Here is a 24,929-nt window from a genome sequence, read left to right as displayed (position 1 = left end):
GGGTCTGCACTCAGGATGGTCTCAAGTTTACTTGGCTCTGCCTCTGCCCCCCACGAGCCAGGATTCAAGGGAGACACCCGCAGCCCTGGCCTCCTGAAGCCGTGACTACACATTTCTAGGGCTCCCACGCTCATTTCTTAGCCCACATGCGTGCTCACAGGTGGCACCTGCAGAGTCACACGCAAACCCATGTGCCCACGGTTGGGGTATGTATGCTGGAACACGCCCACCCACCCGTGCCCCACACAGGCCACTGCTCCTGCAGCTCCTGGCCCCAGCTCACTCTCCCCACAGACAGGGGCCTGAGCCGGTGCGGGGCTGGCATCGGAAATGCACTGGGAAGAGACAAATGAACTCTCTCCACACCAGGACGCGTGTGTGGAGTGACGTGACGTGGCGTGACGTGGCATGTGGGAAGACGTCCGCTTGGCCCGGGGTGGTGGGTTTCCATGGTGAGATGAAGTGAACTGGGGGGCAGTGGTTAGAAGCTGGGGTGCCACCAACTGATAGAGCAGCAGTTGGCCATGATGCCAATGGATTCAGAGAGGAGGCCTGGATGCTGTGCTGCCTGCCTGCCTGCCTGCCTGCCTGTCTATCTTCTCCTCTCTCCCTTACACCCAGCCTCTGCCTCTCGTCATTGCCAGGTCAGGGCTGGTAGCCTGGGGTTTGTTCAACCTGGCACTTCTCGAGGGCAGGATTGCACCATCCTGGCCCGAGACTCCAACAGGGATCTCTGGGGATCTTTCCTTAAATGACAGAGCGGTTCCATGACACGCCAGGGTAAGCACATGTCAGACTCATTCATCCCCACCGGGGCCTGTCACTGCATCACTCATTCATTCTCGCCAGGTCAGATGCAGCAGGCCCATTCATTCATTCTCCTTGTCGGTCACTGCAGTGCTGAGCCGCTCTTTCCCGGGGGACTGCTGGCAGGGGTCCTGCACCTTGTGGATGGGCAGCCCCATCTCATGGAGCCACGAAAGGAGAAAGGTGGGGGTGGGTCTCAGCTGGACTGGTGGGGTGCTGAATGGGGAAACAGAGGCACACAGAGGAGCGTCACTTGCTGAAGTCCCCATGGCAGTGAGCTGTGGCTGCACAGGTGAAAGGAAAGCGATGTTGTTTCATTTGGTGCTAATACTTGAGGCTGGGCTCGGTTCACCCCTCTGCCTGTCCTTCCCTGTCCTAGAAAGCAGAGCTGAGAGTTTGTGCAGTGGACAAGGGTCAGCGTGGAGGGGGAAGGAGGGCGCAGGGGAGGTAGAGTTAACTAAGCTGACAAACACCTGAGATGCTCTAATTAGTGACTTCTCTGAGTCCCAGCAACCATCTGCCAGTTGCTTTCCCTGAAGGCAAAAGAGGAAGTTCAAAGTCTGGTGCAGCAGCATAAAGTCTGTGCACAGAGGACGAGTAGCTTGACCTCTCTGAGCCTCACGTTCTCAGCTACCAAACAGAAGAGTCTGCCTCTCAGCAAGGACAAACGAGGATGAAGGGAAATAGATTATACCAGGAGATACATGTTTCTCTCTGGAATGTTCCAATAGGGTTTATAATCATCGACCCATTACCATGAGCTGCGTGACTCTGGGTAAGCTGCCCAAGCTCTCTGTACCTCTGTTTTCCTCCTGGCAATGGAGTGATGAGGTTGCTGTTTGGAGCTCCCAGATCCCTGAGCCCAGTGGCAGTGGGTGCACGGTGAGTGGTCTGCTGAGATTATTTTCCCTTTTAAAACTAAGAACAGCTGAGCACCGGTGGCTCACTCCTGTCATCCTAGCTACTCAGGAGGCTGAGATCTGAGGATCACGGTTCAAAGTCAGCCTGGGCAGGAAACTCCATGAGACTCTTATCTCCAATTAACCACCAGAAAACCGGAAGTGGCAAGGTGGCTCAAGGGGTAGAGCAGTAGCCTTGAGCTGAAGAGCTCAGGGACAGCGCCCAGGCCCTGAGTTAAAGGCCCATGACTGACAGCAACAACAAAAATTAGAACAGAGTTGGACAGGGTTGAAGAAAATGTCTTTAGTTCCTCTTTGGTTCAGAGTCCCCCAAACCCAGTGAGAACGGTGACCATTTCAACTACAGTATGTGCATTGACACACAGGTGTCACATCTCCATGACGGGCACCCCGCCTCAGGTCCCTGACCATGGACCCTTAGAAAGAACAAAGCAGGGTGTGGCTTGTTGTTTCCTGTCCAATAGGAAAGGAGCTTGAGTGGACACAGCAACCTGGGAGATTTATCAGTCACATCTCCCTGGTGCACACTCTGGAAAAATTCTGTGATGGGAGCCAATAAGAATGCAATAGATTCTGTGACAACCTGCCCCCCCCCATGTCTCTCTAACGTCCTCCTCCATCTCACGTTGGGATGTCAGGGTTAATGACAAACCCTAATTACTTTTTCGGGTCCATCTGTTTAGTTAAGCTAACCTCCAACAGAAGCCACCTTCCCCAGCAGGGGATGTGAGCCAGTGCCTGGAGACGTCCTGGCCCGGAAAGAAAGATGGGCCCAGGGAGGGTCAGCTTTCCCCAGTGAGTGGCCCTTAGGCCTCAGCCCTGGGAATGCTGGACCCCAGCAACAGGGGCAGCTCTGTCAGTACCAGGGCATGAGAGCTGGAGGAAGTGCTGGAAGATTCTCCAACGTCTGGCTCCTGCACTGCCCCTGACCTTGAGCGAGCACTCGCGTGTTTCAGGTATGTAATTAGGAATCTGAGGCCAGGCCTTGAGGAGAGGCACATCGTGGAGTTAGGAGCATTGTTTCCAGAGCCAGCCAGCTTGGGGGGGGCACCCATGTGACTTTGGGTGGGTGACCGTGGTGACAAAGCCCAGCTGAGGTTGGGTCAAATGAAGTTGACCACACAGGGCTGGATGCAGACTGGGCACTGGAGCCCAGAAGGGTGTTGACATCGTGTTTATGAAGTGTCTTCACAGGTGGCCCTACTCAGGTTCCTGGAGAGAGAACTCAGGGCTCTGAACCCAGCAGGTACCACAACTATCTGGAGAAACACCTACACCTGGAGCTCGCTGGAAGGAACCCAACTGCTCTGAGGCAGGCCCAGACATACAGTAAGGGCTCTTCCATCCCTGCCCCCAACACTGCAGAGGCAGAGCAGGGAGGACGCAGAGAATCACAGTGACCTGTTTGAGATGTGGGGAAACTGAGGCCTTCAAATCTCAGCAGCCTAAGAGCCTTGGGTTTCTGCAATGGGGCCCGATGGCCTTCTTTGCATTCTTATTGTTTATTATTATTATTATTATTATTATTATTATCATCAGTGGCACTGGGTTTGAAGGCAGGGCCTTGCACTTTCTGGAAGCTGCTCTTCCACTGAGCCACACCCTAATCCTTTATGCTTTATTTTTCAGATTGAGTCTCCACTTTTGTCTGGAGTGGCCTAGACTTCCGTCTTCCCACCTCTTCTTCCACTTAGCTGGGATGTAAAATATGGACCACCATGCCAGCTTTTTTGTTGAGATGGAATCTCACTCACTTCTTTGTGTCTAGGCTAGTCTCAAGAAACAAGTCTCGGGGCCAGGTGTTTGGCCTAGTGGTAGAGTGCTTGCCTAGCATGCACGAAGACCTGGGTTCGATTCCTTGGTACCACATACATAGAAAAAAAAAGCCAGAAGTGGTGCTGAGGCTCAAGTGGTAGAGCTCTAGCCTTGAGAAAGTCCAAGGACAGTGCTCAGGCCCTGAGCTCAAGCCCAGGACTGGCAAAAAAAAAAAAAAGAAAAGAAACAAGTCTCCCAATATTCATCTGAGTAGCTGCGATTATTGGGATTATGGGCATGAAGCACTATACTTGGCAAAACAGTTCTCTCTCTCTCTCTCTCTCTCTCTCTCTCTCTCTCTCTCTCTCTCTCTCTCTCTCTCTCTCTCATTTTTTTTCTTGTTGGTCATGGGGCTTGAACTCTGGGCCTGGGCACTATCCCTGTGCTCTTCAGCTCAAGGCTAATGCTCCCTGACTTGGAGCCCTAGCACCACTTCCAGTTCTCCTGTGGTTAACTGGAGATAAAGTCTCACGGACTTTTAGACTTTCATGTCATGCCCCCCGGACTGGCTTTTGAGCCATGATCCTTGGATTTCAGCCTCCTGAGTATCAGGGTTAGGGGTGAGCCACCACACCTGGCTGCATGGGGTCCTACACTTGCTAAGCAGGAGCTCTGTCACTGAACCACCCCGTCCACACTCTAGCTTCATATCCCATGTTCCACCTGGCTTTCGTCTGACTCTGCTCTGATTCTTCTCTAGGGAAAGCTGGGTGAAACAGGAGTGAGGGCAGGCTGGAGCTTAGACACACAAATAGCACTGGGCTTGCCTCTGGCAGTGCTGCCAGCAAGTCCTGGCTGTTGGGAGGGCACAGAGAAAGAGCTACATCTAGAATCTTCCAGAGGCTGATATCCACCTCCCCCAGCCCTGCTGCTAGCAAATCTCAACAAAGGTACATCCTGTCAGTGTGGATTTGACCCAGGTTCCCTGGACACCTCTCAAGTCTCTTTCAGGGAAAGCCAGAGACTGCTGGAATCACAGCTCTTGCCAAAATGGAGTCTTGGGCACAATTGTGGACCAGAGAGGCACCAGATAACATAAAAAATGAGCCTCATTTTTCTTATTAAACTTACTGTGAACTGGGCCCAGTAGCTCCTGCCTGTAATCTTAGCTACTCAGGAGGCTAAGATCTGAGGATCGTGGTTCAAAGCCAGCCCAGGGCATGAAAGTCCATGAGACTCTCATCTCCAATTAACCACTAGAAAACCAAAAGTGGGGCTGTGGCTCAAGGAATAGGATGGTAGCCTTGAACTGAAGAGCTCAGGGACAACACCCAGGCCCAGGGATAGGGTGGTAGCCTTGAACTAAAGAGCTCAAGGACAGGGCCCAGGCCCATGAACCTTCCCAGAGCCCAGCCCAGGTCTAGATACGTATGATCTGCCTGAATCTTCCTTCACAGGAAGTTGGTAGTGGGCTTCCTGTCCTCTCCTCCAGCCAGCCAACGAGCAAGCAGGGAATCAGAGAGGCAGAGCCACCTTGGATTCCAGCGCTTACAGAACCCACCTCTCCAATTCTCTCTACTGTCACTATAGATAGGTGCTCTCTGGATGACTCTCACTAATGGAGGCAGAACTATACATACTTGCAGGGCACAGGGTGACATTTTAATACATGAATATAACATAGAACGATTGTGGTAGCTGCTGACAGGTTACCATTCACCATTCATTACTGAACATCTTCTCCACTGGCTATTTTGAAATACTGGATGAGTTATCAACCCTAGCAACCTCACTGTGCTGTAAAATGCTAGTAGTCATTCTTTCTTCCCTGCTAGCACCTTGGAACCACTAACTTTCCTCTTTCCACCCCTCCCCACGTTGTTCTCAGCCTCTGATAACCATTATGTTACTCATACTACAAGATCAATTTTAAGCTGGGCATGATGGCTCATACCTATGATCCCAGCTACCCTATACAAAGCCTTGTTCAGTCCTCAGCAACACCCACACACCCATGCAGCCTTGCACCTGAGCGCGCACACAATCAGCTTTTAGCTTTTGCACATACATGTGAACTACTATCCTTTTGCTCTCTCCTCTGACTCCGCCCACAGCTTCGTCTTCTGGCGTCTGCCTGACCAATACCCAGAAAACTGCTCTGCACAGCAGTCATCAACTAAGAGGCCCCATGCTCATGCTCACTGCACATCTCTGAGCCTGTGACGACCGGCTTCCGATCTCCTGCCCCCAGACACGAGGCACCTCACCCAGCCCACTGTCTCCTCCATCCTTTCTCTTCCTCCTGCTCTCCCCACCGCATAAAGCAAAGATTCTAGGTCCTATGAGTTTTCAGCGGCAAAGGCACTGTTCATGCAGGTCCCTCCCTGCATTGCCGCTCTGGCCCCTGCCTCATTGGGCCAGGCGGGTGTGGCCTCACCCAATCCGCTCCTGCTCCATCTCTTCCATCTTCTCAGCCCGAGCGATGACTCTGTTGATGATTTCCTTCTCCTCATCGGTCAGCTCTTCTTGCTTCCTCTGTCTGTCTGTCTGGGCACCTGAATGGACGGACCAGCCTGCCTGTAGCCTATAAGGCAATAGAAGAGCGTGAGGCAGGACAGGAAGCCCGGGAGACAGTGCCCAGGACAGGGAAACCGAGACCCAAGGACCTGGAAAAGAACAACCCAAGTCCTGCTGGCACCTCACTGGCTGGGAGACCTGGCCAAAGGAATTAAGTCTCCAATCCTTGGTTTTCCCATCTATCCAATGGGTGCATACCCTTCCTTCTTCTGGTTCCCATGGATTTATTCTGTAGCGGTAGATGCTCCACACTGCCATCTACAGGAAAGTCAGGAGCTCGGGAAGCAAGTTCCAGAATAGGAGACTCCCAAACTGGGTGGGGAAGCAACTCTGCCATGCTGCCATTTGCAGAAGATACTGACATTGTCTTGCTCTTGAGAAAAGAACCCTACATTCCTTAAGTTTCAGGTTCCACAAGGCCACACTGGCCTCTCAGGAATGAGCCACTAGAGTGGAGGAAGGGAGGTGGAGAGGCTGGGGCAGACAGGGGAAGGGTCCAGACAAGTTCGCGGAACATGGAGAGGGAAGGAAGGCCAGCATGGCTGCGGCCTGCCACCTGATGTCCAGCATCACACCAGCCCTTAGGTGTGGTCTGCATGCTGACTCGGGGCTGTGTGCTCCACCAAAGACAGCAGAAGTGGCTCTGAGGATCACTGACTCAGGAGAGGCTGGCTGCCATGACCTCAGCATCCATGGGAAACAGAATGCATGGTGTCCGTCTGAAGCCACTAAGCTTGAAGGTATGATTTTGCTACAGCTTCAGGCCCCTGGGAAACCTGCCCACTTGGAAGGTGGGGCAAGGTTGACATGAAGCTCCATCTTCAGAGTCTGTATTCAAATTTTTCATTGTCGATGAGTAGAGGAATTAGATCAAGGAGGAAGGCAAAGTACGAGGAGAATAGAGTGGTACATGAAAAACCTCTGGGAACACCATCAAAAGACCAAACTTTCACATCATGGGTAGAGAGGAAGGGGGAGTGAGACAAGCTAAAGGCACAGAAAACATACTCGAAGAAATAATAGCAGAAAACTTTCCAAACCTGAGCAAGAGAAGAAGATCATCCAGGCATAAAAGGCTTTCAGAATACCAAACATGCAAAGATCAGGAGAGAAATGCCCCTGTGCATGTTATAAGAAATCAATGTACAGAAAGAAAACTATGCAGTAGAAAGAATACCAAAAACTATGAGAAGCAACATATAAAGCCAAATTCATCAAAACAATGGCAGATTTTTCAACAGAGACTTGACAAGCAAGGAGGTCATGGAATAATACATTCCAAGCCCTGAAAGAAAATAACTGCCAGGAACTCTAAGAAGTACAAACAAGAGATTTTTCATTGTTATTTTGTGCGCTCCCCCCCCTCTCTCTTTCTCTCTCCCCTTTGTCTTTGTCCTGTTTTTTTATTTCTGTACTTTTTTTGTCTTGTACATAACTTTGCCTTTTTCAGAGAATAAGGGGGAGCACAGAAATGACAGGACTAAAGGAGGGGGTTGGGAAGGAAAAAACTTGGGAAAATGAGGGAAATGGTGACAGTGTTCAAAAAGAACACCTGACTTATGTAACTGTAACCCCTCTGTTCACCACCTTTACAATAAAAATAGGTAAGTAAATAAAAAAGAAAATAACTATCTGCCTAGATAAATGCATTCTGCAAAGCCCTCCCTCATCATTGAGAAAATGGAAACCTCCTGTGATATTTAAAAAAAACCCAAAACTCCAGGAATCCATTATTGCTGATACTGCAGGAGACATATAAAGGAATTCTATACACTGAAGAAAGCAAACACAAACAGGAAAGGATAGGAAGGCAAAAATCTCACTAGAGGAACACGTCAGCAAATATGAATAAGAAAAACAAAGATCACCTGAAATACTACATGCCTTCCAAAATTAACACCAAATGCTAATAGTTTTGATTACTCAATCAAGATACAAAGACACAAGGAAGGGAGGCTGCATCAAATAGCAACATGCGAGCACGTGTGGCCTACAGAAATTCATCTCAGGCCCAAGTCGCCAGCCAAATCTAAAATGAGCAGGCAGGAAGAAATAACAAAGATGAGCACAGAAATGAGTGAAACGGAGGTGACGAGTATTACAAAGCATCAGCGAAATAAAAAGTTGGTTCTTTGAAAAGATAGCTAAGATGATCAGCTCTTAGCCAAATTGACCAGAAAGCGGGGAGGGGGTGGGGGGGAATCAAATGTTTAAAAGTGGAGATGAAAACACCAACAAATACCCACGAAATCCAAAGGCTTACCAGAGACTACCGTGAACATTAATATACTAATAGACTGGAAACTGTGTAAGACATGGATACATTTCTAGGTTCATGTGACCTGGCAAAACCGGTCTGAGAGGATTCAGACCCTGCACATGTCTAAGAGGTCCCTATCACGTCTTCCTTCTTTCACCCCCACTTCTGTTCCCAGCTTGCAACCTGGACTCCTCCATATAGTTCCTGCCCCTTCAGAGCATCCCCAGCCCCGCCACCCCTTCTCCCCCCAGGAGGCCCCAACTTGGGTCTGGGCGCAGGCCCTCCAAGCACACAATTTGGTAGCTCAATGTCCACCTGGAACAAGACACTCAGAGATACCCAAAGGGCCTACTGTAACAGCCAGAGGGCCTACTATGTGCCAGCCTGGAATCCCTGTCACTTGGTGCAGCTCATATCTGGAGCCTTGACCTCCAGTCTCAATGGCTTTATTGAGTGGTTGATTTGTTTTATTATTTGTTAACTGATTGAATTTTGGTGAAAACAGTGGATGGGAATGACTGAGCAGAGTACATTGAAATGGTGTGTTACCCAGCAGAAGCTGACCTACTCAGGAAGCATTCGAAAGAATCCCTACACCTATTTCAGATCAGTACTATTTTGAATTATAGCTGGGAGAACTTGCCCATGATATTTTTAATGCTCCGGGCCAGCAAGGAAGGGAATGGCTGAGAACTGCTGGCTGTGGACCGCGGTGCAGGACTTTAGGCTCCACCTTCTGGAGGCTCTGGCTGTCCCTGAAGCACCTGCCTGGGTGACCCTGAGCTGCAGGGGTCTCGGCCATCACCGCAGCACAGGCACAGAGGCTGCAGGTGGAGCCCCGGCTCTTCCCATCGCCTCCCCTCCCACCTGATCCCCACTCCCCCCACACAGCCCTGACATAATAAATATGCGCCAGATGTCTCTATTAATAAGCCAGAACACTCCCCAAAGGCGTGGGATGATGGAGTGCTGTCAGGCCACGGGGCTCTGAAGCCTACCACAGCCGTTGGAAGGAACTAAATCCTTTCTCTCTCTCTCCTTCCTTCTCCCTGCTCTGCCCTAGGACAGCAAACTCAGGCAGGTGTCTGTAAGAAGCCTCCCCACTGCTCAGTGAATGATATTTTAATGAAGAAGGAAGGAAGGAAGGAAGGAAGGAAGGAAGGAAGGAAGGAAGGAAGGAAGGAAGGAAGGAAAGAAGGCCTCAAACCACAATCTTCCTTTTCTCAAATTACTGAGCAGCTAGGATTGCAGGGATAAGCCAAATACCAATCATATTTTCATGACATCTATATGCCTTATATTTAACATACCAGTTAGTATACAGTAGCTACTCTGTATGTATGTTCTAATAACAGAGGGAAGTAAGGGAGAGGAGGAGGAGGCTGAGAAAAGAAGCAGTGGATGGTGGCATAGAAGATTGAACATGTGTTGTACTTTTCAACCTCAACATTCAAGAGACTTCTGAGTCCCGAGGCTTCTCTCCTTCCCTCCCCACACCCCACTAGCAAGAAGGGAAGTCTGGGGTCTCGCTCACATTTTACAGAAAAGAGAGGAGAGCAGAGGTCAGTGCTCAAGGTCACAGCGAGTCCTGGAGCCCATCGTGAAGAGGTGGCAGTGTCTGCAGTTCAAGGACAGGGCCTGACACCCCATCTGCCATGCTCATTTACTGAGTCCAGCAAACACGTGGACACAGTGTATGCACCTACGGCCTGCAGGTCATAATATAGCACTGAAATCACAGGGACCTCCAGGAGGTGGCAGAGCTGGAGCAGTGGCACACAGAGTGCCCTCTGCACTCAGCAGCTGCAATGATCAAGTGCATCTAAGAGCCTTGTTCCTAGCCTTGGAGGTGTGGCTCAGTTAGTACAGGCCCAGCCAATGAGCCAACCCTGAGGTACTACGTTTGAGCCCCCCACCCCCACCCCTCACTAAAGAATGAAGACTGTTGCTTCTGGGAAGACGCTGGAGATGGGTACAGTGCAGTCAACACCACTGAGGAATATTTCCACGGCTTCACCCAGTGTCCAGTTCTTTGGGGGAATTTGTTTTAGTAACGTGGATTTTTGGTTTTCTGGATCTCTTCTAACCAACCCGGCGCAGGGCCCAGCCAAGCTGCATACTCAGTAGGACAATACGAGTGTTGTGAAGTACTTACTGTTCCTTATCACTGCAGGCAGGCGAAGCAGGGAGAGAGAAAGAGACAATGAGAAGTGAGGTAAGAAATCTTACGTGCCAGTGGCCATGGCCCGTGTCCATCTCCTCCCGCCCGCGCTGTCTCGTTCCTGTGCAGCTAAAACATGGCCGCTTCCATGCAGGACTGTGAAACTGACCGCCCAAGTCAACGTATCAGTGAACTGAATCATCCTTCTGGGGGGAGGAGGCATTTCTGGGTGGTCTAGAACACCATGCCGGCTGTTTTTGGGTTTGTCTACTGTATTTTCTTGTCAAGGCGATGTATAGAGGGGGTACAGTTGCATCTGTCAGGTTCTGGGTACATTACTTCTCATGCTTTCCTCCCACTTTCCCTCCCCCGACCCCCTCCAGCTCCGTTTTGCCTTCTGTTATTTCAAATTCTGGGCCCACATCAGTCTAGCCCTGAGCCCTGAGCCCCCTAGTGTGTAGGGCCCCAGTTTGGGGAAGCAGTCCTTCTAGAAGGACTCTAGAAGCAGTCTCTAGAAGGAGAAACAGTGTTTCTAGTCTCCTACGTGTGAAAACACAAGCAGGTTGTCTTTGGGCCTTAGTTTCCACCTCCTATTTCCAGCCCCTCTGGCTTGCAGACTTTGTCTCTGGAAATAAACATCTGGTTTCGGAGAGCTCCTTCCCTCTCTGAGTCTCCCAGCCAGAAGGGTGATCCTACCACCCATGTAACACAGGAGCCTGTGGACTCCTTCCTTGGTGTGTGTGTGCAGTCCTAGAGCTTGAACTCAGCGCCTGGGCCCTGTCGCTGAGCTTTTGTACTCAAGGTAGTGCTCACTGCTGCTCCACTTCCAGCTTTTTTAATGGTTAATCAGAGATAAGAGTCTCATGGACTTTCCTGTTCAGGCTGGCTTCGAGCTGAGATCCTCAAATCTCAGCCTCCTGAGAATCTGGGGTGACAGGTGTGATCCCTCCCCACACACACCTATGCTGGGCCACTGGTTCCTTCCTAAACCCAGCGGGGCTTCTTCCACATGCAGCCCCTATGCTCATGCAGGCCAGCAGAGGCAGCCATCTGCAAATCACGAAAGCAGGAAGTGTCTCAGGCTAGCCAGCAGTTAATTAAGACTGGGATCCCTTCAATTCCTGGAGGAGGATGTGAGCCGCCTTAGCACAGGGCTGTGGGGAGACAGTCCTGGGGTGGCTGTGATCTTCCCGTTAGCATTTATCAAAAATTCATTTAACTATCGGGGAGCCTGCGGGCGCAAGCGGAGCGGTGAATGCGTCCGGAATGACAAACTTCTGTGCACGTGTTTGGGAGAGCGTTACGGCCACCTCACCTCGATGGCTGTAATGATTCTGATTTAAATTGTAAGGCTGATTGTTTGGCTTCATCTCAACTGAAATAAACTCTGATGGATGGGCTTTTAATGAACTGACAGTTCTTCAATAAAAATAAATATTGTACCCCAGCCACCCTCCGGGCAGCTGTTTATCTTACAGACACATTTTTTAAAAAATTTTTTGGCAGACAAAATATTCTGTGCAAAGTAAGTATGGGTCCAAGAAGGCATTATGGGAAGGGAAACTTAGCTAGAAGATTCTGTACAGAGGGAAGCCAGCTGAGTTCTACAGTGCCCCAAATGGCAAAGCTCTTGGAACCCGAGTGTTTGGTAAACAAACCCAAAACCCTCACTCAGGACCGTGTGACAGCTACTACTGCAATGCCAGCCACTCAAGAGGCCAAGTTAGCAAGACCCCATCTCAAAAACCAAGCTGAGCGTTGTGGTGAATGCCTGTCACCCCGACTCTGTGGGAGGCAGAGGAAAGAGGATCATGGTCAGAGGCTAGACCCTGAGGAAAAAATGAGATCCTATCTGAAAAATAAACAAGCAAATAAGGGCGCTGAGCCCAGGCTGAGAAGGGGAACACCCGTCTAGGAAAGCCCTGCATTCAGAGAAGACGAGGGAAACAATCCTCCCCCAAATGTCCCTGACAAATCAACGCCAGCCTTTTAAACACAGCTCGGGGACTGCTAGAAAATATTGGAATCTACCATGCTTCTTCTCAAAACGAGTAAGCAGAACAGACTTGATTAACGTGCAACTTTTTTCTTTCCTAAAGACTTAAGTTATTAAAAAGAAAATATGAGTTATGGGTTGAAGACAAGTTGGAAAATGAGTGTCCAATACGGGCTTTTTATCTATTCAGAGCACCTACACCTCAATCTCAAGAAGAAAAACACCCTGATGGGGGCGCAGGCCCCGGGGAGCAGCCAGCCAGGAGGCGGCGGCCAGCACCGATGGGGGAAAATGGCTCTGCATTTTCTTGAAAAGCCCAGCCACGGTTGGGTGCAGCAGCACATGCTTGTAATCCCAGCACTCAGGAGGCTAAGTCGGGAAGATTTCCAAGTGTGAAGCCAGTTTGGCTACATAGCAAGACCCTGTCCAAAAAGACAGAGAGAGAAGACGGGCATGGTGACTCAAGCTTATCACCTTCGTTACTTGGCAGGCAGACAGTGGGGATCATGGCCTGGGCAGAAGAGTTCACGGGACTCCATCTCAGCTAATGGCTGGGCACAGTGGTACCCTCTTGTGATCCCCAGGGACATAAGGAAGCAGGAGGAGGAAGATCACAGCTCAGGTCAGCCAAGGCACAAAGTGAGACCCCATTTCAAAGACAGCGAGCACAACAAGGGCACAGAGCACCTGCCAACCAAGTGTAAGGCCCTGAGTTCAATCCCCCCTATTGAAAACAAATACAAAAGCAGGTTAAATCAGTGCCGGCCACCTGACCATGCCATGTCACTCCCAGGAAAGCATGGAAGGGAAACCAAGTTGTGCTCAACACAGAGACCTCCCCAAGGTCATCCAGGCCTGAACACAGCCCACATGGCCGTCAGTGGTGAATGCGCTATCATTCAGCCACACAACACTATTCAGCAGTGGAAAAGGAGCACACAGTTGATATGCAAAAAGATGTAGCTCACTCTCCAGATACCCAAGGTGAATGAAAAATACATTTATGTACAAGTCAAAAGAACATATTGCTTATATCTATGTATGTATTGTGTGATTCCATTAATATAAAGCCAATCTAAAATTAATTCCATATAAAATGGACCCAAACTAATTTATAGTTACAGAAATTAGTGATAACCTAGGAATGGGTGGGAGGTACTGGGAACTTTTTGAACTAGTACATGGACTCATTGTCTTGATTACTGTGATGGTTTCGTGGATATACATGGATGTTTGAAAATTATAGAATTCTACTTTCTCATAGAAGAGCACTGCTGAATTGACATTAATTATAGCCATCCCTTTTGAGATAGGGTATCACTATGTAGACCAGGTGGGCCCTGAACTCATGATCTTCTTGCTGGACTTATACTCATGTACCACCACACTCAGCCTAATTACCTCTATCTAAGACCATCTTTTAAAAAATGAGCATGGCACTGGTGGCTCACGCCTGTAATCCTAGGTACTCAGGAGGCTGAGATCTGAGGGTAACAGTTCAAAGCCAGCCAGGGCACAAAAGTCCATGAGACTCTTATTTCCAATGAACCACTAGAAAGCCAGAAGTGGCGCTGTGGCTCAAGTGGTAGAGTGTTACCTTGAGCTGAAGAGCTCAGGGACAGAGCTCAGGCCCATGACTGACAAAAATAAATACATGAAATAGATAAATAAATAAAAATGAAAAATGGCAGCTGGTACCAGTGGTCATGCTTATAATCCTACCTACTCGGGAGGTTTAGATCTGAGGATCATAGTTCAAATCCAGCCTGAGCTGGAAAGTCCATGAGACTCTTATCTCTAATTACCCACCAAAAAGCCAGAAATAGAGGTGTGGCTCAAGCAATATAGTGTGCCAGCCTTGAGCAGAAAAAAGCTCAAGAGACAGCATCTAGGCCCTGAGTTCAAGCCCCACAATTGGAACAAAAAAAAAAGTTAAAATCTATTTAACAGGGACGGGAGTTTGGCCTGGTGGTAGAGTGCTTGCCTAGCATGCACAAAGACCCGGGTTTGATTCCTCAGTAACACATACATAGAAAAACCCAGAAGTGGTGCTGTAGCTCAGGTGGTAGAGCTCTAGCCTTGAGAAAGCCCAAGGACAGTGCTCAGGCCCTGAGTTCAAGCTGCAGGACTGAAAAAAAAAGAAAGGAAGGAAGGAAAGAAGGAAGGAAGGAAGGAGAGAGAGAGAAAAGAAAGAAAAACTGTCTAACAAATGGATAAAAGAGGGGGGGAGGGAAACGGGTACCAAGACATGTGAAAGGGTATCAATGTATGTGAATTAATGCACCTTCTATCTGGCAAATATCATGTAACCCTTTTACTAATTACAATAAAAAATATGAAGCATAAAAAAATGGATAAAAGAGAAATGGAGGAGACAAATTTGATCAAAATATATTACATGCATGTATGGAAGTATCAGAGTAGAACAATGTACAATTCACATACACTAATAAGAAAAGAAATACGACATGAGTTCAACACTGAGCCAAGGGCAAAAGACTACTGAAAAGTAAACACACGTGCATGTGCCCACACGGCATCAGCAGCCTGGGGTCTGCTAGCTCTCAGTCTCCTGTCCAGTTCAAGTAAGGAAACCAAAGCAGGGGATGAGGCAAAGTGCTACCTGTATCCACAGTGAAATCACTCAGGCTGCACTAGAACCTGGGGCAGCATCTGCCAGCAGCTCTGCTCTCCCGGAGCAGGGAGCTCACCAGTCAGCCTTGCCAAGCAGGACGACCCTACTTCAGCAAGGACATTTAAAGTCCTTTTCTCCAAATCCCTGCCTTTAGATAGTTAGGACACCTCCCCTCCTTGCCCTGGGTCCCTGAGACTTACTTGGATTTCAGGGGTCGGTCACTGGGGTACATCCAGCGGTTGGAACTACTGCGGACTGCGGTGTCGGTCATGGTGGAAAGCTCGCACACCTGTAACAGGAAGACCAAAGAGAAGGTCACCTCATGTGCCAGCCACTCCTCACCTCCTCACCCATGCAGGGACAGAGACAAGGCTTCCCTGCTGCCTGGGCCCAAGGGTCCCTCCTGCAGGGAGCCCAGCTACCTGGGGGCAGGGGGACAGACAGAGCCAAGCACTCTATGCTAAAACCTCAGCTCTCCCCATATCTTCCCTCCCAGTTCCCCTCCGTCCCTCCATCTGGAAGTGATATGTCCGCCCTCTGCTTCTGATTGGCTTCTTTCGGTGGCCAATGGGATGGCTGAGAATGTGATGTAATCAGAGGCTTGAAGATGCTGGACTTCTTTCATAACCTGCAGACAGTGGATGAGAAGCCCAAGCTAAAAGGCCGGAGGAGAGATCACAGGGCCCAAGACCACAGCTGCCGTAGCAATGACATAAAAACAAGCTCAGCTTAGCTCAACCTAGACCAACCCAGTGGCCAGCCTAAAGAACCATGACATACAAAGCAGCTGCCCGACTGAAGACACTGATTTGTAGGGTGGTTTGTTGTGATGCAGCAAGTACTGCCTAATCCAACAGTCTGTCGTGGGGAGACAATTGCTGGCCTTTGGCCCAGAATCCTAGGCTCTAACCCATCTCCTTTCTTTCCTTTGTGAGGGAGTCTGGCACATTTTCTATGCTAAGATGAGTTTATTACATTCCCCACTTTGTGGGCCTGCCCTCCAGGGTTGCCGGGAAAAGCTGGGAGTTAATGTGTAAGAAGAGCCTGGTCTGCCACCACGCTTCTAAAACCTCAGCAAGGATTGTCACTAGAGGCTGGGCCTGGATCTCAACACCAGGCCTAGTGAGACACTCTGTTGGCTCCCTGCAGTGTCTTTGCGTATCTAGAAGTCACCTGCATAGCCCTGGGAGTGGGGAGGCAGGTAATGTCACCTCAGTTTTCCTTTGGGAACTGATTCCTTTCTTGTTATCAATATTTGTGGTTTAAGTAAGTCTTATACAGTCCTGGCCCCCAGAGGAGGGATAATGGCCCACTTTCAGCAAATTAGTGATTACTCATATCCCTTGGTCTGCTGTGATTGGTGCACAGAGGGGTACGTGACCTGATCCTGGCCAATAAAATCTTATTCTGAGACTGTGGCTAGAAGTATGTGGAAAAATGCAGTCTTCCCCCATCCCCTCCCCCATGGAACCACTAAGCTGGTAAAACAAACCACTGTAATCTTTTTCTCCACAGTGCAGATAAAAGTCCAAGATCAAAGCAGAGCCAGAGTGAGAAAGGCTGACCCCTGTCAGTGCTGTCGGAAGGCTGGACCCAGCAGAGCCTGGATCTTTGCTAGCTGTGTTGGCTGTCACGAGCCTATGTTCCTTCCCCACCCCACCCCCCTATCCCCGCTCAAGTCAAAATTTGACTTGAATTCGTGCTCTTGTAACTCTTCCAAGTTCTCTCAGAAGTGATAGCCGTGTGTCTTGAAGGTGAGACCATGCCACCCTATAGCAAACAGGAGTCTCAAAGGCAACCAGAATTGGCAGGGCCTAGAGACTACATTTGACTCTAACTCCTCCTGAAACTCCCTCCGAACCTCAGAGGGCCTGCCACCAAGCTCCTTGGGGAACAGGGGACATTTCTAAAGCACCCTCACCAAGGCCTGCTGAGACCTTACACTGATGATTAAAATTCAGCGACAATAAACAACACTAATTAAAAGCAAAACTAAGTACTTAATAAGACAAATGAGGTGGGATATTAGAAGTCGGGATGAGAGCTGGAATTAATTAAAAACAAAGACTAATTTCTTTCCTCTTTAAAACAGACTCTGGAGGAGATGACAGATGGCGGGGGGGGGTGTTTCTAGAAAAGCTTTAGCTTTTACTAATGTGGGACATGCTAAGTGGCAGGTACAATCTCCCCAAGTACCCCTTCCACATACGGGCACATGCATGTGTATGCACACATGTACATATATATGCAAATTTTCTTCAAGCATGCACCCACACATGAACACAGGCACACATATTCTCACCCATCTCCACACAAGCACACATATTTATCACACACACTCCCCAGCCACAACTACCCACAGCTCAGCTCTTCCCCACCCCACTTCCCTCCATAACATGGGAACCCAGAGCCCCGGACTACAGGAAGTGAACTTCCAGCTGCTCAGGGTCCAGCTGGGCTGGCCCCCAGGATGATGGAGTCTCAGAAATCCAAGCCGCTCAGAGAGAGCAGAGTTTCCCTCTGCTCCCATGAATAACACTGGTGAAGACCCGCCGCCTCCTCTGCTCCTCCCAGCACCAGGCTGGAGAAGGGAACAAGGAAATGAAAGGAACGATAAGTCCTTGGCCTGCCGGCCAGGCCCACCCCCAGAGCGCCCCACCAGGATATCCGGTACTGCCTGGGATTCCCACATGTCTCCCTGCAGGAGGATCTGCAGACAGGTGTCTCAGGACTTTGAACCCAGGTAGCCAATCCTGTGGTCCTGACATGGATACTCTACAGGCCAGGGAGCCCCCGTCATGCCTGCCAGCTAACTCGGACTTGTTCATAATCCCTAAATCAATACCCACGGGGTGCTCTGGTGGTCACTCACAGGAGAAAAGAAATCCAAGTTTCCAGCCAACACCTGAGCCTCACCCCCACCTGACCTCCACGCGCGAGTTCCCGCTCTGGAGACTAGCTTCCTGCCCAGGTCTGTTCACTGCCACTGTTTCTGCATCCTTGTGGGGGGTTTTGTTATTTTGGAATGATGATGATCTCGCTGCGTATGCCCCGAGAACAGCACAGTCTAGTGTTCCTGAGCACAAGAGGGCTGCGACTGTGCTTGCCTGGGGGAGAAAACCATGTGGCAGATGAGCCTGGTTGGGTCATGAGCCTTGGCGCTGTTGGCCATGAGTTCGACGCTAGTGAGACTGACGCTCTTCACTAAGGGTCTTTCAGTAGGAAGGAACACACCCAGCCAGGCTCTGAACTGCCCAGGAGATGAACATGCCGTAAGCAGAAGCTGACAGGAACCCAACCCTGTATTTCCCTGGAGGGATGGCTCAGAGTCTGTCCAAAGTAAGTACTGATCCTATCTCTTACACACATGTGTACACAGACATATTATACAAAATGTTACTGCATATTATGTTATATAATTCATAAAGTATAAAACGTATCTTATTATATGATATATAATTAATCATATGAAATGTCAAATATTAATATGTCATATTGCTATATATTAATATATGGAACATATAAAATACATAGTATATAATAAAAGTATGTGTTCTATAATATACAATGTATAGTATGTACTACATACAACATTCATATACATTATATATAACAGGCATGCACCACATACTAGATAGAAACATCGTGAAAAATATAAAACATACATTGTATGTAACTAATCCTAGTATATATGAGCAAATATCTATAGTACTGTGCACTGTAACTATACTAATACTAATATGTGTATGTTGTAAATAAGTATGTAATGTTGAGATTCCCTGGTATTTCTAGCATAGGCATATCAGCAGGGCTCTCTCAATGCCATGCTCTAGCTTGCGTCCTTGGCTCTGGGCATGGGGTGAGTGTCTGGACATGGGGTGAGTGTCTGGACAGGTGCTTGTTGGGAGGTTTGCTTTGGCATGTGGAGGAAGTAGGGCAGATGACAGAACTGACTGTACAGAGGAATTCTGAGGAAGTGCCTGAGGTCGGGGCTCCCATCTGGGCCAACTTGTCCTGTGAGAAACTGAGGGCCCCTAGAGATAAAGCAGGAGGAACTGCTCGGGTGATTTAGAGACTCAGTACACACTTGGTGGAATCCAGCAGGCGCCTTCCTGCAGCCTGATAAGAAGGTGAAGCAGCAAGTGCGTTTGTAAGAGCCATTTCCATCTCTGCTATCTGCACAACATGCTCAGAAGCAAAAGGTCTGCCACCAGCGGAGGGTAAGCCCAGGGTGGCTGCAGGCGGCTCAGCCCCAGCCAGGCCCCGGTGCAGCCTCCAGAACACAGTGGGGCTCTCAGTACTGACTCAGTCGAGGCTTTGCAGGTAGCTGTCTGCCCTGCAGTTCTGAGCTTCCACGAGGCTGGACGCAGCCCCCCACCCAGGCTGCATTTCTATGAAATGTCAGCCTAGAATCACACCCCCAAATCCAGCACTTTATGCAGCATCAGACACCAGAACCCAGAGACCAGATTCCTGCCTCAATTTGCCTCTGTTGGCAGCATAGTCTTGTCCTAAATCTCGCTCTGGGAGACAGTGTTCAGAATCCACCAGACGCTATAGCAAACAGGACCAGGGCAGAGGGGACAGGGGAGGCTAAGGGCTTTCTGCACTTTCCTTCTCTTGTTTCTCTGTTGAAAAAGAATCCTGCACTTAGGAGAACCTAATCCAGAGTGCCAGCTGCCCATTCCTCTATAGGCAGCCCGCCTCATGGCCTGCAGTGCAGGTCTTATTGAACATTAGGTAAGTTCTCTGCTCCCCCGCCCACTACAGCCAGCCCTGGCCATGCTGGTATTGACAAAGACTCAATGTGGTTTATCATCGATCAGCTGCAGAGCTGGCTTTATGGAAGGCCTCCCCTCTCTTCTCCACCACCCCAGTCCCTAAGGCCCCACCTGCCCTGTCCCATCCGTGAGTGAGAGCAGCTGGGGATGGTGCCCACGTCACTTAACAAATAGCTCCGGAGTCCCTACTGTGCGCCAGGCCGTGTGCGTGCAGGGTTCTGGGGAGACGGCAGTCAGTGCGGGAGGTGATCCCGTCCCGTGTGTCCTGGGGGAGATGAGATGGCAAGTGAGGCGGACAGCTGAGTGGACTGTGCACAAGCGCCAGGTGCTAGGGCGGGGAGGGGCCCACACAAGGGCGGGGGTAGGGAGCACAGGAAGGGAGCACAGGAAGGGAGGCCTGGTCCTGAGGAAGGGGCTGCAGCTTTAATTGATCCAGGTCACCGGGCCAGCTACTTGGATTTCTGCCCCCAGAGTGGGTCCTGCCACACACTCAATAGGTCACCGAGCTCCGTGTTTCCAGAGCACTTCGACCCCCCTCCCCGCAATGCGTCTCCCACACATAGGAAAGTTCACCCACAGCATCGTTCTCCCCTTCTCAGCGGTACTGGGTTTGAACTTAGAGCTTCAGGCTCTACCCCTTGAGCTACGCCTCCAGCCCAGGTTCAGCCCCTCCCTATTTTCCAGATGCTGGCGTCACCATGGAAGTCCCCCATGCATCCCTCTGGCAGAAGGCTGGGTGGAGTGGCCACCCACCTGTGCTGCGGAGCCCGCTGGGGTGGCACGCATCCGTCTTCCCAGCATTCCAGGGTGGCTAAGCACAGATCAGCCTGGGTCACGGAGTGAGCTTCACGGGGAGACCCTAACCCTGACACAAAAGCGCTTGCCTGGAACACACAAAGCCCTGGGTTCCATCCCCAGCACCACGAAAGAAAAAAGACAGGGAGGAGAGAAAGGGAGAACGGGAGAGAAGGGGGAGAGGAGAAGGGAAGGAGGGAGAGCAGGAGGAGAGGAAGAATTGGACAGACAGCTCATTTCTACATCTGCACCCAAGAGGCTTGGGCCAAGTGTGGGGAGCAGAGGGGTGCAGCATGGGAGAGGGCTGGAGAAAGGAGAGACAGAGGGCAGGTGGGACACGATGGGAAAGGGATCTTGGGGCGCTTCTTGGCAGCACCCGCCTGAAAAGCCTCCCAGTCAGCTTCAAGCACTCATCTCCTGCGGGCGGCTAAGGCTGCGGCTTACGTAAGGCTCTGCTCAAAGCGGCTCCATTCACAAGTCTCTGCTGGGAAGGAAGGAAGGAAGGAACAGAAGCGAAGGGCAGAAGGCAGCTGGAAGACGGGTGCTGAGGGAGGGGGAGAGCTTTCTAAATAAGCCCTGCCTGAGTGGGCACAGCCAGGGTGTCGCTGTCAACATGGCCTCTTCTCCTTGACTGGCTGAGGCGGGGTGGGGGGCAGAGCCCCAGCTCCTTGCCCCAGAAGTCGACTGGGGATTCATTACAATGAGATTTAAGCGGGGATGATATCATTAAAACTAATGACAGCGAGACAATTACCTCGAGGAAACGGATGACACTGCACCCAGCAGCCCCGTGCCTTGGCACAGCGGCCACCCCTGGCCTGCTTGGGAGCAGAACCTGTAAACCCCACATCCTGACCAGCAAACGGGTGTCTGATGGCTGCTCTGCCCCTCTGAGGACCGGCCAGGGTCCCACCTGGAAGGACTCAGCCCTGTGGGACCTGGGCCACCTGCTAGGCCCTGTCGTGCTGCTGTGATACTGGGCACAAAGGGAGGTGGCCAGGTGGCCCAGTGGGAGGTGATGCTGCCTAGCCTCACAGACTTGCCTTCCAGTGAGTTCCCTAGTGACTGTGAGAGGCAGGGGTGATGTGAGCTGTCTGGTCCAGGATAAGCAGGCTCCAGGGGGAGCAGGGGGGCTCACCCCATGAAACTTGGGGGGCCAGCAGCCTCAGTACCTCCTCTCTGCAGAAGGCAGCTGGGGTACTCCACCCCTGTTCTGTGCCTTCTCACTAGAGTGAGCATAACTAAATCTGGACATGCCAGGCACCACAAAGCTTCAGACTTCAGCCCAGACCCTTTCATGAATATCCATTCTCATGAAGTGCCTGTTTGAGACAGATTAGGAAGCCTCTGAGCCCCCCCAAAACCATGCTGCATCAGTAGCCACCTGCTTTGGCCCTGACCCCAAAGGGGCCCTGCCCTTGCCATGCTGATTTCTCACGACTGTTACGGTGCCAGGCGTGCTGCAGGCACTGGGCAGATCTGTGACATGGGCCCCACAGCAGTGAGTGCTCTGGCAAAAGGAGAGAGCAGTGCAAGTCCCTCCAAACCCCATTCCAATGACCCATCGTAATCAACAGGTACTAAAGAAGCACCTACTGCAAGCAGGCCTTTGGCTGGACCAGGGGCTAGAAGCGCCTCCACGGATGGACCATCCATTAGTCCATCAATTGATTAATACTTCACCACTCATGCAGTCATTTAGCAAGTCAGTGCTGAACACCTGTTTATGGGCCACCCTTGACCCCCAAATGGAGGCGCACAGCCTTAATTATTGCATGGTGCAGCACCTGGGACCCCCAGAAGGCACGGCTCCAGCGGGAAAGCCCTCCAGGGCCTCCTGGAGCAACGCCCCACCCTGGGATGAGTCAGCAGAGGCCCTGGGACTCAGAGGGAGACCAGCAGGCGGCTCTTCTCCTAACAACCCTCTCTAGGGTCTGCCCACCACTCCCAGGGCTGCCCTGCTGCCCTCTCAGAGCTTCACAAGCCCAAGGGGGAAGGGAACGGGGAAACCAAGAGCCAGGGGTCCCCAGTCACTGCTCCAGGACATGGCTAGACTAAAGTGGGACAGGAAGTGCCTGGTCCCACTTCCTCTCGTTCCAAGGTCTCAGAGCTGCACAGCCAGCCCAGGGGCCCACCAAGTATCAGCCTGCACTGAGCAGGGCAACTTTACCCTGAGCAATGTCGCTCTGAAGGGGATGCATTTGCGGGTCGCTCATCCTTACCAGCCTCAAGCCAAGCACTCTGACTGCGTCAACTATGATCTTCCCAGAAAGCTGTTATAGCTCCCATTCTGCAGATGGGGAGATTGAGGCGTGGAGACTAGAAAGTGCTACACGCCAGAGCTATCTCCACGGGCTGGTCTTAACCATTACTCCATGCCCCCTGAACACATATAATGGAAGAAACCGAGGCTCAGAGATGTCAAAGGATTTGCCTAAAGTCACAGAGCAAGGAAGCACTGAAGTCAGAACGGAGACTCAGGTGTGGCTGCTCCCAAGGTCCCACTCTGCAGCCCCTGGAGTTGCACCAGAGTGGGGACAGGATGGAAGTGGCCATTTCTGCAGTGCCCTCCACCCCACCCCCCTGCACACCCAGGCAGTTCTCTATCCTGGGAAGAGGCTGAATAATTTAGCTTCGTCGGCTCCAGCCCACCAGTACTGGGTCCCAGGTTTATTTTTATCTTGGGTTCAGCCACAGCTCTCTTAACAAAAATAAACCATGCAGCCCTCTCTCGTCAGCTACCAACATGTCTGCATTTATGGCCGGTTCCCCTCTTCACAGGGACACAGAGCAGAAGATGGGTCTCCTGTGCTGTGGTGTCTTTAATAGAAAGCACAAATGCTCCCCGAGCCACACTGAGATGCAAGGGTTAAGAGGAATACCCCCATCCAATAAAGACCTCCCCACCAAGAAGAAGGGGTACCTTCACACCCACCACCAGGGGACGTGGACTCTCGGCTCTTGCACCCTCTGTTCTGGGCTGTGAGGGTGATCTAGAGTGCTGCCTGCAACCCACTGCCGCTGGGGCAGCCAAAGCTGGGGCTGTGAGGGACAGAGTCAGGGGACGGCGCCTCTGTCCTCAAGCACTGCTGTGCTATCACTCGCTGTGCAGTCCTAGTAAAGTTGCTTTCCCTCTCTGACAGAAGTTAGAACCACAAAGTACTGACTCTCCTTAGAGGTGTGGGCACACACACACACACACACACACACACACACACACTTGCTCATGCATGCACACATGCACCCACACACGCAGAGCAGAGTCATGGGATCTCTGGAAGGGTCGCCTAGACCCACTGCCTTGCTGCACTGATGGGAAAACTGAGCCCCAAAAGAAAAGGCAAAGCTGGAGCTACGATTTCCTGGTCCACATCCAGGCACGGCTCTTTCCAGAAGGCTGTCTCCCCCTCCCTGGTGCACCACAATGCAGCACTTGGGCTGGAGAGGAGGGAGGAGGAAGGATGGAGGAGGGAGGAGGGAGGATGGCTGCCTGGCTCTCAGTCTCCCTAGGAAGGGAAGGCCACTCAGGGCGTGCTCAGCAGGGAGCCCCAAATTTCCCTGACTACCCCCGCCTCCGCCCCAGCTGCAGGGCCCAGAAGTCTAATGAACTTGGAACAAAGTCTAATACTTTAAGTGTCACTCCAGTCAGATCTGTGGCTCATTATTTCAACCAAAGTTCTTTCACCTCACCTTTCACTACCCAGGCTTTCTGAGAGGAAACTGAGGCGGCCTCATCCTCAAGGTCATGCAGCAAGAGGAGCCAGGATGAGACCCCAAGGACTAGAAGAGCGGAACTTGGGCACTAAGCACTGGCCGCTTGCCGCAGGCCCCGCGTCCATCCGGGCAGCTGTGCCCTGGGGTTTACATGTCTCTGCACGTGGGGCGGGAGCAGGTGGCTGAGTAGATGCACCCGCATGCGAGCCACTGCAGTCCCTGGAGCCAAGGTTTCATTACTTGCACCTGTCTGTGCGATGACCCACAGAAGAAATGACTGGGGTACAAAAGGCTCAAGGGCTCCCTGTGATGACAGCAATAAGGCTATTTAGAAAAGGCAGCTGTAACTAAAACAGAGAGCAGGGGGAAACCCCCTCTAAGAGGTCACAGATCATCAGCAAAGGCATTTTCAAGTTAAACGAGAGCTTGCAGGCTGCTGTAAGGAGCTACAGTCTCCTGTTCACTAACAGGTTGGAGCCAGCTTATCCCATGCTGAGCTCAGGAAAAGAAAACTGTGCAGGATACAGG

At 51.0% G+C, this 24,929-nt stretch overlaps 1 protein-coding gene across 3 annotated transcripts in view; it reads right to left on the bottom strand.

Moving 5' to 3' along the window:
* The window catches only part of Rph3a (rabphilin 3A), a 35,791-nt gene extending 20,375 nt beyond the window's left edge, over window positions 1-15,416 (bottom strand). Inside the window, exons 1-2 of one of the 3 annotated variants that reach the window (XM_090320129.1) lie at window positions 15,312-15,416; window positions 5,920-6,066 (exon numbers count right to left, since the gene is read on the bottom strand). In XM_090320129.1, coding sequence (XP_090176255.1) covers window positions 5,920-6,066; window positions 15,312-15,382 — 218 coding nt within the window. In that variant the 5' untranslated portion in view covers window positions 15,383-15,416. Of the gene's footprint in view, window positions 1-5,919; window positions 6,067-10,548; window positions 10,619-15,311 lie in introns of those variants that run through there. The other 2 variants (XM_090320131.1, XM_090320130.1) reach the window with 2 other exon arrangements.
* Window positions 15,417-24,929: the final 9,513 nt, after the last annotated feature.

The sequence above is a fragment of the Megascapheus bottae genome, chromosome 28 (assembly GCF_031878675.1).
Source record: "Megascapheus bottae isolate mThoBot1 chromosome 28, mThoBot2.hap1, whole genome shotgun sequence".
Lineage (NCBI taxonomy): Eukaryota > Metazoa > Chordata > Mammalia > Rodentia > Geomyidae > Megascapheus > Megascapheus bottae.
The sequence above is the reverse complement of the archived record's forward strand: the minus strand, read 5'-3'. Positions and strand labels throughout refer to the sequence as shown.